The sequence below is a fragment of the Nematolebias whitei genome, chromosome 13 (genome assembly GCF_014905685.2).
Source record: "Nematolebias whitei isolate Nwh7 chromosome 13, NemWhi1, whole genome shotgun sequence".
Classification (NCBI taxonomy): Eukaryota; Metazoa; Chordata; class Actinopteri; order Cyprinodontiformes; family Rivulidae; genus Nematolebias; species Nematolebias whitei.
Window position 1 is genome coordinate 26,557,111 of NC_056510.1, and position 17,678 is coordinate 26,574,788.

General features: G+C 40.0%; 1 protein-coding gene across 1 annotated transcript in view; it reads left to right on the plus strand.

Annotated features, from left to right (window-relative positions):
- Window positions 1-392: 392 nt before the first annotated feature.
- st6gal2a (ST6 beta-galactosamide alpha-2,6-sialyltranferase 2a) overlaps window positions 393-17,678 on the plus strand; it is a gene marked incomplete at its 5' end in the record, with an annotated part of 38,225 nt that continues 20,939 nt past the window's right edge. Inside the window, 3 exons of the mRNA XM_037686194.1 lie at window positions 393-1,386; window positions 12,235-12,332; window positions 13,666-13,767. Coding sequence (XP_037542122.1) covers window positions 393-1,386; window positions 12,235-12,332; window positions 13,666-13,767 — 1,194 coding nt within the window. The remainder of the gene's footprint in view (window positions 1,387-12,234; window positions 12,333-13,665; window positions 13,768-17,678) is intronic.

The following is a 17,678-nucleotide window of genomic DNA, read 5'->3' on the forward strand; positions in this document are numbered from 1 at the left end:
TTCTGAAAATGTCTTGTTTTATATAGTATATGGTATACACCAAAGTTCTTCTGTGCAGAGTGCGTTTTACCATCATGTACTTGTAAAATGAGTGTTTTTCATGTACACACCCACATGCCTGCATGTTCTGTCCTGACTCCACTAACTGGCTCCAATCCTTCTTTCAGGGTGCTGTTTGTATCCCAGCGGACACATGGTCAGAAAGAAATAAACGCTCCAGTTCAGGTGAGTGTTTCAAAGCTCTGCTGCTGTTCTCCACTGGTTTCTTTTCTTTTGTGCGGTAACTTTGAGCTTTATTTCACAGGCCCTCCAGCTGACCTCTGGGCTCAGTCCTGGCTGCGGCGCTTTGTAGCTGGTGGACCAGCTCAGCAGGCGTCTGTGAGAGTTGACGGATAATCAAGTCCAGTATGAGGCAGTGGTGGAAGCTGGCACTGGTGGCCATGCTGGCCTGGGTTCTCGTTTTCTTTGTCCTTCTCACTTACTTCCTGGATACTCGTGCCAACGAGCCTTTGACCTTAAGTGGCTCTTTGCTCTCCCAGCATCCTGACACCCGCAGACTAAACTCCATACAAGCCTCCAATCCGCAACACGCCAGTGTGGGATTAAAACCTACATCGTATCTCAGAGAAATGCCAGGACTGGGCCTTTTAAGCAGCTCCTCAACCCCAGAGGCCAGCGTAAAAGTTAGCCAGAGCCCACACGGTGCTCCTTACACTACTTACAGTAGCCAGGAAGTAAGACACCAGGACTATTTGGACCCACACAGCCTAGCTGCCTGGTCCTCCTTTGGTACAGAAAATGTTGAGAATGTGGGCTCTCATTTAGATTCTGCAGTGCAGAGCCGTGAGAGATCATTTCAGATCACAGAGTATCCGAACCAAGATGATACAACTCGTTACCGTGATGGTGATGAGGAAGACGATGGGAAAGAAAATGAAACTGAAGAGCTTGGAAACAGAAGGAGAGCTCCCAGAGGCAAGAGGGCCGGCGGCGACTCCACCAATCTGGAAGAGTATTATTTCTCCAAGTTTGACTCTGTGGTGCATCGACTGTGGAGAGGCCGTGTGTCCTCCAACATGCTTAGTCCTCGACTGCAGCAAGCCATGAAGGAATACATGAGTGCCAACAAACACAGCGTGTCCTACAAGGGACACCGCAGAACCAACCAGAGTGCCAAGGAGCTGCTGTGCCAAATGAAAGGCCAGGCACGGCTGCGAACGCTGGACGGGTCAGAAGAGCCCTTCTCCTCACTCGGCTGGCTTGATTTGGTGCCGTCACTTCCCCTGGAGCATCTGAACAGACGTCGGGAGAGGAGCAGCTTCAAGACGTGCGCGGTGGTCACGTCTGCTGGTGCCATGCTGCGTTCAAGACTGGGGAAAGAGATCGGTAAGTTATGAAACCGTACTTTCCCTTTTTGTGAACTGAACTGTGCAGTAGTCGAATGCTGCTAGAGGATGTTGTGCTCTATTACAAAGTGATCTAGTTGCATTTGCATCAAGGCTTTTGACAAACTTTTAAATCTTTGTTTTTCCCATATACTGTATTTTAATGCAGCTGGTTAAACTACCTTACTTTTCTTGGGTAAATATTTTTGTGTTTGTTGTCAGATGGTTATGCAAATTGTAAATTATTAATGAAAATCAGCATCTCAAGATGACTTGTTAAGAGTATAGTCAGGCGAAACCATTCTGTCACTTGAGTAGCTCAGCACACCTTCTTATGTGCAAAACAGCAAAACAGTGCATGGACAGAAAGCAAAGACTTATAAAAAAAATAACATGTCCTGTAGATCACTTTCAGAATACCATTTGCATGACTGAGAGTACATTTTTTTAGATGCAATAAACAAAACCTGCAAGAAAATATTTTTTAAAATAAAAAATAACTCATTGTATCCAAAATATAAAAAAAAGTTTCTCAAATTTGACATCAGGATTTTTCTTTCTTTTTTTTTTTTTTGTCATTTTTTTCTGCACAGTTAGACATTTTTTTTTTATTGCTTTACAAACACCAAGGAACTGCTCCGATGACATCGGGTTAGAAGAAGAAACAACATGCAAAAGGTTTAAAGCAAATCAAGAGGATTAGTCTTTAATTCTTTTTCGTTGATGCAGCTGCAGTAGCGACAAAAGTTCGAGTAACGCCTCATTTCTTTATGCTCTGTACGTAAATCAGGAAACAAAGTGTAGGCATGTTTTTAATTATATGCAAACAAAATGGAAATGAATTAAATTTTAACCACAGAGAAAGTCTGTAACAATTCTAACAAGCTTTAATGGACAGTATCAATCAACCTTTATTTATACAGGTAAATCCCATTGAGCCTCGAGGACTCATTTACAAGAGAGACCTGATTTCAACAAAGAAAGATGACAACAATGGACAACAGCAACAACAATAAGCAGTTATAAAAACTCATACTACAGTTTTTTTTTTTTTTTTTTTTTTTTTTTTTTTTTTTTAACAAATAGGATGGCTAAAAGGAAAAAGGTAACAAAACCAAAAAAAAACAGCTAGATTCCGAGACAAATGTATAAAACTAAAAACAGGAACATGTCTGCATTGGTCCCTGCCAGGAGTCCAACAGATTCTTAAAGCCACTTAGAGAGGTCAAGGTCGAGAGCTGTAAATGTTAGGGTTGATTTTTTTTTTTTTCTTTTCTTTGAGCAGCTTTATAGTTTTTCTTCAAGATGAGTTTTTCAGGTTAGTTAAAGCTTTTTGACTTAAAATACAAAATAAAAAATAAGCCATGGAAACCTTCTGCAAGCTGTGGCTGTGGGTCCACACGATGACCGTAATCGTCATCTCTTTGAAGCTTTTACCAAAACTTAATGAAATTTAATTGTATTGATTTTATACTCACAAAAGAAAAGGCTACTTTTGACAGTTTTATTGTCAATTTTTCTGTCCGATAACTACTAGTAAGATAAGAAAAGACCTTTACTGATCCCACAGAAAATTGTTGAAACAGTAAGTTTCTTTCGGCTGCTCCCTTCTTCAGGGGTCATGAAGGATTTGGCCATTTGTTTTACGCTGGATACCCTTCCTGATGCGACCTGGACTCGAACCCGTAACCTCAGGACCGCGGCACTGACCACCGAGCTACCGTAGCCCTGCCCGATACTTATTTATTATTCCTCACACAGGCCTGCAGAGTTCAGTGTTTACATTTTTATCAGAATCGATATAAACTATAATTATTTTTTCTTCTTTTCATGATATGGTCTTTTTTCTCTTAAAATGTAAAAATAACAATAAATGTTAAAATTCATGATATAATTTTAGTTTTATAATGTCACCCTGAGGTTGAGAAGCTCGATCATCCGGGAGAGACTCAGAGTAGAGCCGCTGCTTCTCCACGTCGAGAGGAGCCAGTTGAGGTGGCTCGGGCATCTGGGTAGGATGCCTTCTGGACGCCTCCCTGGTGAGGTGTTCCGGACACGTCCCACCGGAAGGAGGCCCAGAGGAAGACCCAGGACACGCTGGAGGGACTATGTTTCTCGGCTGTCCTGGGAACGCCTCGGGATTCCCACGGAAGAGCTGGCCCAAGTGGCTGGGGAGAGGGAAGTCTGGGCCTCCCTACTTAGGCTGCTACCCCCGCGACCCGACCCCGGATAAGTGGAAGAAAATGGATGGATGGATGTCACCCTCATTGGACAGAAAAGCCCCCCCTCCTACAAACTCAGCAGCCCATGGGCCATCAGTTGATAACCACAGTTGTAGCAGGTTTTGTGGCTCCAGACACGTTTTATTTATTGAGCGAAGGTGCAGAAATGGCTCTTTTGACCACAAAGGTTGCAGACCTCTGACCTAGATGTTTTTGGCTCATGCCTCTTTAAAATTTGCTTTAAAAGCAGTAGTTCAGATTTTTTTGGAGTGGGGATCTGTGCAAATGCTCTGAGCAAAGATTATCCTAACTTGTTGAAGCTAGCTCTTTGAATGACGTGCAGAAAGTGAGTACATTTCTGACTGGACTGATGATTTAACAGCTTGTCGGAGTGGGTCCAAGCCAAAGTGGATTGCTGCTGTCTTAAAGTAGCGCCGCAGGTCATCGTCGTGTCAATGTAGTAAAAAAATAACTATTATTTCGAACAGAACTTGTTCAAAGAGCTATGTACAACAGGTAAGACATTGATTGTTCATAACCATTCCACAGAACTCATCTTTAAAATTATTACTGATATCTTTCAATGTAAAATGTGTTTCTTGGCTTGTGTACCATATTTTTTGTACTATAAGATGCACTTAAAATCCTTTAATTTTCTTACAAATGGACAGCGAGCCTTTTGTATTAACGATGGTTGTGCTTACCGACCTCGAACCGATTTTATGTGGTTATTGTGAATGAGTTGAATAAAGTTTGACTTATCTGACTGTTTTGTTTTGCTTAATGCAACTTATAATCCGAAAAATACGGTAATGTTTGTTGATGCAGCTACAGCAAAAGGCAGTAAAGCTCACTTTAAGACTGACACTGTAAACACAACGCTAGTTCTTTTTTCAAACCGCACATTTCTTTTATGCCTAAATGATTCATGGATTAGTGCTGGGTGGCTTAATATACAAATATATGAACATGGTCAGGTACAAATATCTGTGGCTGTAAATGAATATAAAAAAGATCCAAAGGAAACATTTAAGTCGTCAGAAAGCATGAAAATCTAAAACTTACCGTACTTGCTGCCGTAAATGTTGCGTTTCCGTAAAAGTCGCATTTATCACCGCTGACAACCCAGAAACGTGGGCTGGTGATGTACCAAAAATCGATTGGCTGCTAAATGGCAGCCGCGGGAGCGTGCATGGGAGGACTTTATCAATAATTTAACAAGATTAATACTTAAAAGCAATAATTTGTTTGCTCGGAATTATAGTAAAGGTGTGTCTCAGTTTAACTCTTCCTTAATAAATGCACTTAAATGGTCAAATCAGCTGCATTTCTCCTGGGCGGCGCAGCCAAATGCAGCTGATTTGACGTTTACTCCAGGAGATCCAGAGCGAGACAATGGTAGCTCTGTATGGCAAGCCAAGTGTGCCATTAGTAGCCACTTTTATTTATTAATGAGACTTGCCATATTGGTTGAGGACCCTCTAGTGGCTGTAAATTGGTAGTGTTCAATATTTTCCATGTCAGAATGAATGAAATCGTCAGATCTCAGCCAAAAATTTGGTTATAAATATGAAAACGTGAATACGTCACTTCCCTGTATACGTCGCAGGCATTCTAATTTATGCACAAAGCTGCCACTTATACAGCAAAAAATACGGTAAGCTCTCTTCAGATGCAAATAAAAACGAGTGGATCAAGGTGTTTGTTCAGTACAATATTAATGATCTGTTCTCCTCTTTTAATTTTAGCATATCAAAATGCAGAAGCTGCAAAAGTTAATTTATAGTAGTGTGATGTTTTAGAATCAAACTCAGAACTTTATTCGATGCCTTTAGTTGGTGTTGGTGTCCTACTTTTAAGTGAATTCAGATTTGAGGTGTCATTTAAAGAAAGGCATTTTTTCCAAACTAGTGTACAGATTGAAAGTGATTTCCTCTCACACACAACCGATCGAGTCAACAGAACCTGACCCGACTCCCAACAGGTCAGGGATCATTAAGTCCTCATTATTCTGAGACCTCTTCACGTCGTGTCGAGTTTCACTGCATCTGCATTTCATGTGAAGATCAACAAACATCCGTCTGTGCCGGCAGTGATTGGCGCTTGCTCCTGTTTTCTGATGCTGTCGCAGATTACCTCGTCAAGCCGACTGCACACAAAGATGAGTGTGCGCCTAGTAGGTTACGTGTCCTTTCTGCGTTTGAGCGTGCGCGTTCTTAGTTGAGAGGCTTTTGGCAGCTCTTCAGTAGAAGAGAAGAGAATGTGAACTCAGCGACAGATGGCTCACTAGAAAAAGCACCCTCCCTGGTCGGGCTTCTTCGCAGCACTTATAGCTGCTCTGCATTTTTCAGCAACTTCAGCTGTTTGGAACAAGCAGCAAAATTAAAGAGGAGGACTTGAGGTTTTATAAAATTGTTGCCTTTGTTTCTGTAATTTAAAAAAAAAACTTCCTGATAGACTCAGAGTTCCCAGCAGCTCTGGAAATCAGGGAAAACCTGAAAAATGCCTCACGTTTTTCAGACAGGATAAGCTCGAAGAACATGAACTCTGATCTGCTGATTCATAGAGGCCCTTTCTGAGGTTTTGAAGGATCCAGTCAGAAGAATGGAGCATGAGATTGACAGATCAGTGCAGCATCTGCAGTACTGCAGACTCTGTTCCGGTCCATTGTGGTGAAAAGGGAGCTGAGTTGCAAGGAGAAGCTCATTGTTTACCAGTCGGTCTATGTTCCTACCTTCACCTGTCGTCACGACTTCTGGGTAATGACCAAAAGAATGAGATCACAGATACAGGCAGTCAAAACAAGGTTTTCTGCAGGTGGTCGGACTCTCCCTTAGAGATAGGGCGAGAAGTTCAGTTATCTCATGGTAGAGCTGCTGCTCCTCCACATCGAGAGGAGCCAGTTGAGGTTGTTCATCTGGTAAGGATGCTCCCTGGGTGCCTCCCTAGGGAGGTGCTTTGAGCATTTCTGGTTGGGAGGAGACCCCAAGGAAGACCCAGGACTTGCTGAGACTATGTCTCACAGTTGGCCTGGAAGAAGAGCTGGAAGAGGTGGCTGTGGAGAGAGATGTCTGGACCTCCCTGCTCAAGCTGCTGCCCCTGAGATCAGACTTAAGAAGAAGCAGAAGAGGATGGATGGATGGATGCTAGTATTTTAGTATCCATGCTCTTCTTCTACAGTGTACATAGTATAAGTACATTATTAGGAATGACTGCTGTATACACGTACCGTAGGCTGCAGTACTTACCATCATCTCTGAATGTGACTCTGTCCTCCACCTAAACTAAGATCTGAGCATTTCGTGTGACTGACATATCTCTTGGAATTTCAGGATTTTTCTCAGGGAAAAATCAGGGACTACTCAAGGCATTTTGTTTTCATCAAATTCTAGGAACCCAGGTACAAACAAACTTTATGCCCCTCATAATGCTGTCCTTGAAAGTGCAACCGACCAAAGAATATTAGAACGTCAGATGCAGATTTTGCACTGGACCCTGTGGAATTAACTTGTTGTGCTGCGTCAGTGGAAACCTTAGTCTCTTTGCTTGGGTCTGTCGACACTCGCAGCTCTCCTTGTAGCTCTCCTTGTAGCTCTCCTTGTAGCTCTCCTTGTAGTTCTCTTTGTAGCTCTCTTTGTAGCTCTCCTTGTAGCTCTCCTTGATGTAAAAGAGCTTTAAGGCACCAACAGGTTCTCTGCAAATTCACAGAACTGCTGACTAAATACCTATTCAGGTATGCCTTAAAGGCTAAAAAGGCATAGTGTCTTTGACACACCGATTAGATAAAATGACATTTAGTGTTGTTTTATTTTAAGGTAGAGAGCACTTGACATTGCAGTAAAATAGAACCAGTTCTTAGTAAGTTATGCTATATCCTAATTTTAAGTTTTAGTAGGTGTATTTGTTGTATTTGTTTTTTGTTTGTTTGTTTGTTTTTTGCAACGTAGTTGCTCATGCACAGAGGATGTCAATACCCATACGTTATTTAAGCATTTCAAAAGACTTAAAAGAACAGTTCAGGTCTTTAAAAGTGAGTTTCTGTAGAGAGCCTATGAATTATTAGTATCTTACACACATGGCTGTTTGAACAATCTCTGTTTGGGGAATTGACCAAACTGAGGAGCTAACGGCTAATCTAACTTAACTAAACAAGGAAATATGTAACATTTCATTATTTCTTATGTAAATCAAAATGTAGACTGCCATTTTTAAATTTTCTGCAGGGGTGAGTGTTTAATTACTAATGAGCCAAGGACCACCTGCTAAAAATTATTTTGATAGCTGAAAGGAAGGCCGGGCCTGGTTTAAAAAAATAATATATATATATATATATATATATATATATATATATATATATAGAGAGAGAGAGAGAGAGAGAGAGAGTCTCTCCTGACTCTTTAACAGTCAGGAGAGACTGTTAAAATGTATGGACAGAGGAATACACATTAACCAACAAAAAGTAAATAAATAAATAAAATACATGGAGTATTGTAAACCAGGCCTGACATTCCTACCAGAAGTGATACAACTAGCTGCTGCTGCCACTATTAGAGCTTATAACTAAGCACAATTTAATGTAAAGAACTGTGTAATGTAAACTTTATGGTGATGTTAAAAAACTATACTAATACAATTTTTGCATGATTAATTATGAAAATGTTGTTTTTCAGACAGCAGCAAGCCATTTTCCCCTTGGCTTGTCTCTGACTAGCCATTAGCTTGTCAATCTGGTCAGAAGCAAACTGTGTTTTTTCTAAGAGTTATCTGCAACATATAGATTATAACCTTTCCCTGACCGGACACCTGCCTCAGAACATCTGAACTCTCACTTTATACGTATGAAATAACCATCTAAAAATAAAACGCTCTATAATTAGTCGTGTTTATCTGCACTGAGGTGTGCAATGTTTGTCTTAATGACATGCTGTGGCAGGGATTGGCTCAGCTTGTCATCATCCTGGTGTTGGTTTCTAAAAGAAAAACATTAAAAATGGATGCAATTTGATGAACAAGATATCTTTTTTTGAAGCCAATTAACTATAAAACTGACCCTGTGTTTGATAATAAGTCTGACATTCTGTGATTTTTAACTCTCAGGCTCAGTTTCTACAGGAAATCAAACAGCCCTGAGCCTGATTTCATTGGCTTTCACACTGCAAACGTACGAATGGTTACGGATGTTCTTTGTTTTAAAAATGGATGGTAATCTTCTTTCTTTTCCTGAGCCACCTGCAGATTTTTCTGGCATTTCTGGTACACGTCAGTTTTTCTCTGGCTCAGCTCTTTTCTGGTCGACGTTTGTTACTCAGGACTTGGTTTCTTTCTGTGTCAGGGAGTGTGATGGTGTGCGGCTGCCATCAGTCGGTGAACAGAAGGAACATCCTGGACTTCTTTTTAAGGATTGTGAAATGTATACCTTTGGGACTCTGAGAGTTTTATTAGAAGTAATTTAGAGTGATAAATGATAAATTATTACAAGCTTTTTTTTTCAGTATAAAAACATATTTGTTAGTTTAAAAAATACTCCTTGCTTTTTTATGTATTGGTATTTTTTTAATATATTTGTTTTAACTTTACCTTTTATTGCTTTTAGAATAAGAATAATTTTATTTTTTGTTTGTAAATTTAATTCTAGGTGTGACATTGATTTGGAGGTTAGTGTTCATTGTTTTTTTTTAGTTGTAATGATTTAGCCAGTGAAAGATTACCTGTAAAGTGGCGCCCTCTAGTGGTAGTAATGTGAATGACACAAATATGCAAAATATATATTTTCTTTGCAGGTGAAATTATGTCATTAGACCAAATTGAACATAATAACTTTAAAAGCTCCCTTTTTTTGTTCCTGTGTGTCCAGAGCTTTCTCTTTCTCTCTTTTTATTCTTCTACAATAAATGTCTTGAGTTTTTTGGTTCACTGTTTCTGTTGCACAACTGTGGACTGGATATGTGGCTATAAAGGACTCGTTTGAAATAGACAAATCTCAAACAAACAAAACAATTGACATTAAAATATTTTCAACCCAAACAGATTCTAATTTGAAAGCCAATTACACTGCGTCAAATGTACTTGAAATTATTTAGGACATTTTATTGTCCTTTACTGTCTAAATAAAGGTTGATTGATTATTCTGAATTTTAAAAGCGATTTAAAGCCATTAAAAACTCCTAAATAGTCAAAGACCTAGCATTCCCTGGAGGAATGCACGTTGCCTACAATAACATAAATTTTAACTAATTCTTTTGTCAAATTGACTGAGTTATAGTTGTTTTTATGTTAGCTGTTGAGACCATCTTAAAATGAGTTTAATCCTAAAGTTAATCAGTTGTAGTTTTGTTTTTCTCGCTTTTTTATTCACTTTTTTTGTGACAGGAATGATTTCAACGGTTAATGCCAGCTTTAAACAAAGATCTTGCACAATGGGAAGCACTCGGATTTTGTTTGAGATTATACTTAGCTATTAAGACACCAAATGTTAGCTCAGTTGACATAGTTTGGGCCATTTCTATGTTTGCTAACTATGAATGCAGAACACCACAAATCACCTTTCCTGCTCTAACTACCTCGGATGCTGTTACAGCATAAAAAAAAAAATAATAATTTTATCAAAAAGAAATACAATAAAATCCTTTTGGCTTTAAGATTCCTGCTTGAAAATGTTTTTCTTTGTTGACAAAAGACATGGTGAAATATTACGCTGAAGGAGTAGGCCAGCTGGTCCGGCTCAGACGTTTGCAGCAGGTTTTGATGGAGTTCCAGGTCTGAGCTCAACGATCATCTATTCTAGTGTCAGTTCAGCACAAGAGCAGGACGGCTGAAACTGATGGATCGGTTAGCAAACAGGCTGAAACGAGCTGATTGTTCCTGCTGCAACCATCCATTAGGAAAGAGATGTGAAGCTTTCTGTGGGCTGTGAAGGACATAAACAATAAAAATAATGCTAAACTGAATCTTTCTGAGTTTAGCCACGTGGGGACTATTTTCATAAAGTTCAGCTCTGTTTGTTTATCCCTCAGTTTCCACTGGAGAGCACTTTAAGTCCCGCTTGTGATCCTTACGGATGTTGTTGACAACAAGTGCGATCAGAATTTGCATCCCTGCTGCAAACTCTCTGTCATAGTTTGGGCTTTAGTTGAGCTTAGTTCTTGCAGCCATGTCCGACATTAGTTACTCAGTCCTCACTGCCTGTCTCCCATTATTAACCAGCATGCTTAGTTTACACCTCTTTATGTCATGTTGTCTTTGGATACCACGGTTTGAAGTTGATGACTTTGCCTCCTGTGTGGTTGAATTTGTCTCCTTCTATAACCAACATCTGGACCAGTTAATGTGTTTTCTTGGTGCAAATCAAATGACTAAGAATCAAGACTCAGATGAAGTATAGGAACTCTGAAAACAATCATTATAAACTTTTAAACACCTTAAAGAGATAGTTCCGAGCTTTTGATATTGGGTTCTGTGGGAAGGTTATGAACAATTAGTATGTTACCTGTTGTAGATGTCTCTTTGAACAAATTCAATTAAAAAATTGTTCATGCAAATGCTATTTTATAAACTTTTACATCACCATCACTAAGCCTGTCGCGATAAACAGTAAATCAATTAATAGCATGATGAATGAAAATTATCGACCTCATTTTCATTTATCGGCTTTATCGTTTCTTTGTGTCTCTCTTTCTACTGAAGACACTGGATGACAAAAAGCTAAACTCCGATGTTCTTCACTGACCCCTCCCTTTCTGTTTTCTCTTTAAAATCTATTTAACCATCCAAAATCGCGTTTTTGGATCATTAAAAGCAGCTAGGCTGAGAAGCTAAGCTACAAGCTAAGCTAACAGGCCAACCTCTGGAAAAACCCTCTGTCTTGTCGAAGCTCCAAAAATTCATGGTTGAAACCTGTGCCTTCATGTAAAAAGTTGGTTTTCTCTGGAAAAAGAAGCTGAGAACTTGCTTACTGATTTTTTAATTAAAAGCTTTGTGTGAAAAATGCTGTGCTAAAGAGCTCAAATCACCAAGCGTTCGCCATGTCGCCATGTCGCCATGTCAGCCCATGTCACATCAAGGGCCCTCCCTCCCATTTTTCTTAAAGAGACAGGCTGCTCAACTATTCATCCTTTGGTTCAAACAGTCTTATACTTCTATCAGGTGGTCAAAAAAGGTACTACATGCAAAACAAATCAACATTTCTTTTAAAATTTGACAATTAATTATTGGTAAATTTCAAACAATATTATCGTTTATCGCAATAATTTCTGAGCCAATTAATCGCCCAGCAAAATTTGTTATCGTGACAGGCCTAACCATCACTCTCCTATTACACAGGGACTCTTGCAGAAGTATTATTATTTATATAGTAGTGTTCACATGAACAGTTAATTAAAGTATTGCTCAAAACTAGGGTCGTTAAAGATCTATCTTCAACAGGTAATATACTAATTGTTTACAACCTTTCCATAGTTCCCATTAATGTATTGGGTTCCTTTGGAAGCTAATTGATCTAATGTTAGCAATCAATTGGTTCTTATGTTTCCTGCTTGTCTTTATATTGTCACAGTAACCTGTAAATATACTCTGAGCTCATTTCCTTTTTCATCTCGTTGTTGACAAAATTCATGGTTTTCCTCTTTCAGACTCCCATGACGCAGTTTTACGGTTCAATTCTGCACCTACAGACGGTTATGAGCGAGATGTGGGGAACAAAACTACAATCCGCATAATCAATTCACAGGTAGGTCAGAGTGTGGCCTTGGGTGACTCAAAAGAAATATCACTTCCACATTTATATGTATTATATATCATAAAATATTTATGTCATGCAATTCACTGAAAACCTTTGAAGCTTGCGCTTCCTAAGAAACATGTTGCTTAGAAAATATTCACGTAAAAATATTTAAATATACCACGCTCAGTTCAAAATGTTAATAAAGTCAAATCTGAGCAGAAGCAGGAGTTCAGAGGTTTTCTTGAATAATTCAGAATTCTTGTTGTACCAGTGATGAAAAAAATCAAAAACTTCCAGCAATTTTTTTTTTTATTAACATCTTTAGTCTCAAATGTCAAGGTCCAATGATTTTATTACAAATGACTGGGGCCCACTCCAGCACATTTTTCATCTTCAGTTTGAGATTATTGTTCAGCTCTGATGTTCTGTTTTTTTTTTTTTTTTTTTTTTTTTTTACTTTTGCCATATCTTTAAGCACTTTACACCAATTCTTTAAAATAAGTAAAATTAATGGAAGATTTTGATTTGTCAGCACTGAATGATTCCTGATGGTTTCTATAACCTTTAGTTTTTTTTTTGTTTTTTTTTGTAAACTCTACCATTTTTTCTCTGTGCATTTTAATTTACATTAAAAATAGTTGTGCAATCCATCTGTGTATCAAATGTCTGACATGAGGTGATGTTAATGATGTTAAATGCATCTAAAACAATTTGAAAGCAGTATGTTTTGATGTAAATTTCTGTGGAAGGGTTATAAAAGGTTAATATCTTACCTGTTGTAGATGGCTCTTTAAACAAATTCTGTTTAAATAAACAAAAATAAATTCAGTTTCTATTGGGAAGTTAGTGGAGCGTCCAAGCAGGGCAAGACAAAGTGTTTTAAAAATCCTTCAGTTTTATGATTCCTTTAGAAATATTTGGATGCTCGTGCCAGAAGTGTTAAAGGCTGTACAGGAGAATTACAAGGAGTAATACAGGAGTACAAGCTGTTTGTACTTGTACATAACCACATAATCCTTTGTAAATCACTGTGGTATGTGAACGTGATGGCAGTGTAAAGGTTTAAAAAGCACAAGCTGGAGTTGTTTTTAAAATTGCAGAAATCCCCTTTTGTTTTGGACACTCTCAAACTGTTCAGTCCAGTCAGAATTTAAACTATTTCTCCAAACTGAGGTTGTTCAAACAGCTTTCTACCACAGGTAAGTTATTAATTGTTTATAACTTGTCTGCAAAACCTTTTCAAAAGGTCTAAAATATTGCTTTGCACTTAGTTAAATTAAGCACAACATATAATTATACATGTACTTACCTGTCTTTTTTTTTTTTTTTTTTTTTACAGATTCTAGCAAATCCGGCTTATCAGTTCAACACCAGCTCCATCTATAAGAATGTAACTCTGGTGGCCTGGGACCCTGCACCTTATTCTGTTAACTTACACAAGGTATGTCCCTGAGCTCCACACATCTGTAGATTTTATGGACGTTACAGCCGGGACATTATGCATGAATGTAGAAACACTAGAAATATCTCAAAGGCATTTGGCAAAGACACTGTACAGACATGTTCCTGTTCTTTCTCGTGCTGTCATAGTAACTGGCTATTTCAAACATGGTGTCGGAGCTTATTATCCTTTGCAGTCATTCCTCACTTTATTTCTCACTTTCATACTTGCTGCTTTCTCTCATTTATCTCTGCCCCCGTGTGACTTTTACATGCCCTCCATCAAGCTATGACTTTTATTTCCCTACTTAGTTTGATGTTTTTTTGCTCATCCTTTTTCCACTTTTTGTTCTCCTCGCCATTGCCATTTTTTTTCTTCACATTATTTTTGCAGGAAATAGCGGGTTGCCACAAGCCAATCAGATGCTTGACTTCTGCTTTTAGATTTTCTGGTAAAATTGATTTGTGTTTTCACTGTGGGTGGTGTTCCTTTTCAAAGATTTACATTATTTCTATCTTTTTGTCATGGAATATATATAAAGAAATGCCCAAGGCTTTTTAATTTTCTTTTGCTTTTTTTATTCTGATTGGGGTTATGACAGAATGACCCAGCCTTTTAACTAAATAATTATTGTCACACCATCCAACATCAAACAGGTCAATGCTGCTAAATTAAAAGTACTCGTTTCAAACCCTGAACTCCAACAGAACAAAAGGTTCTCCTGAGCTTCATCAGATGGTGCAGTTTGACAGAGTTTACTCCAGTAGTTTTGCAGATGTGTTGAATTGGAATTCTAAAATGCGGGTACGCACTGACTGTAAACAAAACACTCTGCTGAATCCGCCAAAAGCCAAGTGGAAGGTGTGTCACATGATTAACTTACATTTGGCTGGGTGTAGTTTGTGTAGATAAACAAATATGGCCAAATCAATGATCTGCTATAAAATTCCTGGAGATGACGGCCATTTTCAGTCAGAAATATCTGAAGAGCAGCATTTTTACTGTGCCTGAACAATTAAGACCCACTGATTAGGTTTTCTAGAAAGAAATAAAAGATGACACACCTTGTTTTCAAGTCAATCAATTAAAATAATTTTAAAAATCTATCAACAGACTTTACTCCAATCCGAGCATAAATACTTACCAACAAATCAAAACTGTCAGACTTTGCGTTCCCCAACACCTCTTCCACAGTGCCGTGAAGTCAGGGGAGGCACTGCTGCACATGTCATCATGACAAGTAAAATACTAACAATGATAAGAGAAAATACATTTGACCACTTTTTTCTATATAACAGTTTTATAAAACTGTTTTCTGAAATATTTCAACACTTCAGTGGTCAAAATCGTTGGTTACGTACTGTAACCCCATATTCTATGAGTGTAGGCGTAGCCCTTTAAGGCTGTCGCTCAGTGGGTTTATCCCGTCATGCGAAGCATTACAATGAAAAATTTAGTCCATGCCCACCTGCTGTGTGGGCCCCACCCGGTCCGTATATATTATGTTAAGAGCAGGTAATCGGCTCCCAAATAGCTTTTTCTTCAGCCACTTAGGAGCCAGTGAGGCCCAACGCTTAAAGGGCTACGCCTAAACTCATAGAATCTGGGGTTACAGTACGTAACCAACGTTCTATTTCGTATAGGCTTCGCCCTTTAAGGCTGTCGCTTAGTGGGTTAAGGGCGAAGCAGATGTGGTCCTCGCCTCACTGGGTCCATTCGAACACCGTATGAAGCGGAAGCTTGCCCAAAAAACGTCTTGTCACTCAGCTCTCCATGTACGTAATGATGCGTTGCGTAATTATGTGTACCATGCACAGACGCATGCTGTGTAGTTATACGTTCTGAATGCATGAACACCCTAGAAAAGTTTCAACGGGGAGGAAAAATGCTGAAAGGAGCCATGAACCAACCGGTTCACGGCTGAACAATGTAAACAGATTAATAATAACAAGTGAACTGATTATTAATCAAATGAACTGATTGGTAAGAGATGGCTGCAGCGTACACTTAATCGTGCTGAACGCCAAATTTCTGTCCATCAGTTGCTGCAGAAAGGACAGCACACCACCTAGTGGACATGAGATGGCCTCTACACCTTTCTGTGTACTCCTTTTAAAAAACGTTTTATCAGCGGATGATTAAAGGCTGTTCTGTCTCCGAAAACTTCGTGACAAGAAGAGATGGCTGTAGCATACGTTTAATCGTGCTGAACGCCAAATTTCTGTCCATCAGCTGCTGCAGAAAGACAATACGCCGCCTAGCGGACATGAGATGGCCTCTACACCTTTCTGTGTACTCCTTTTAAAAAACTTTTCATCAGCGGGTGATTAAAAGCTGTTCTGTCTCCGCAAAACCTTTGTGACAGGAGAGGATGGCTGCAGCATAGGTTTTAATTGTGCTGAAGGCCAAATTTCTGTCCATCAGCTGCTGTAGAAAAAACAGCATGTCGCCTAGTGGACATGAGGTGGCCTCTACATCTTGCAGGAGACCCATCCTCTCTAAGCGGATCCAATCAGTGGCCAGACCCACAGGTGCTGGCCTATTTCTGGGTAACTCCTGATCGCTCCTCCCACCTGGAGGAGAGCGTCCTCCCTCCACGACAGTTTCCACGGGCGCCCCGATAACAGGCGTCGTAGAACCGGAACCATGGTGCGTTCACGGGAGCCACCAGGAGAGCTGTCAATCCCTCCTCCTGAACTCGGTTCAAAAAACCCGTAATATCAGAGGAGGTGGGAGAACGTGTAAAATCGTTTTGGGCCATGGGCCATGAGCGAACACGTCCACCCCCCAGCGGCGGTTCGTCTCGTGGGCTCAGTGAAGCCCATAGTTGACACTGAGCGTTTCCTCGTGTCGCAAACAGGTCCACGGCCGCTTTGCCAAATTCCTGCCACGTCTGGGCCATCAGACCGAGGTGGAGGGTCCACTCCTCGTGACGTGGATGCCCCATGACATCATATCTGCCTCTTGTACAGAGCACCGGGGATGTACACTGCTCTGATGGAGAGCAGATTTTGGTGTGCCCAACATAGTACTTTCCTCGCAATGTGTAACATTTGCTGCGTTGATTCTGTAGCACAGGAGCAAAGTGTTGAATCACATTCATAACCGTGCAGCCCTCCAGAACGTTTATATGAGCTGTTGTGAGAAAAGCCACAGCGCCCCTACAGCTCAGATAGGCATGTCACCCCCCAACCTGACATCGGTGCATCTGTGAATACTGACACGTGTGATGTAGGTCTGCTGACGGGGGCTCCCTCCGACAAACACCAGGGGTTTTCCCAGTGTCGGAGGTCTGCTCTCATGGAGGGAGGAACAGTGATCGTCCTTCTCTTTTTTTTTGCCTCACCAGATCCTTGCGTTGACGACATCGTATTTAACAGCTTAATGATGGAAAAAATCTGTTATTACTCTGCCCGGTCTTACGTGGCGGAGCTGGACTCTAGCGAGTTGATTCTCGTCTGTGATAAACAAATACACGAGTTTAGCCCCACTCCCAGATAACCATCGTCTGGGCCGGGAGAATCGAACTTTTCCAATTTATGGCGAAGCCCAGAATTAGCAGGTGTGACATCAACATCTGAGCCTGAGCCGACATGTGAAGCGGTCTGCCCACGATCGCCTTGTTGAAAAACTGACAGGTCCACATCGGTCTCGTTCCTCCGGTCCGTTTGGAACCAGGAAGTAACGTGAGTAACAACCTGTGTTTTCTAATCTAAAAAAGTTAAATCTGGTCCTCTGGACATTCAAAAAAACAAAACAAAGCAAATCAACAAAAAAAAATGTAGAAACGTTTCGTCTCTCATCCGAGAGACTTCCTCAGTCTGAGGAGCTGTATTCAGCTCAGTCTCTTAAATAGCACTGTCTCAGAGTGGATCAACCACTATATTGCTAGTATCACTCAGCCCTCTGTG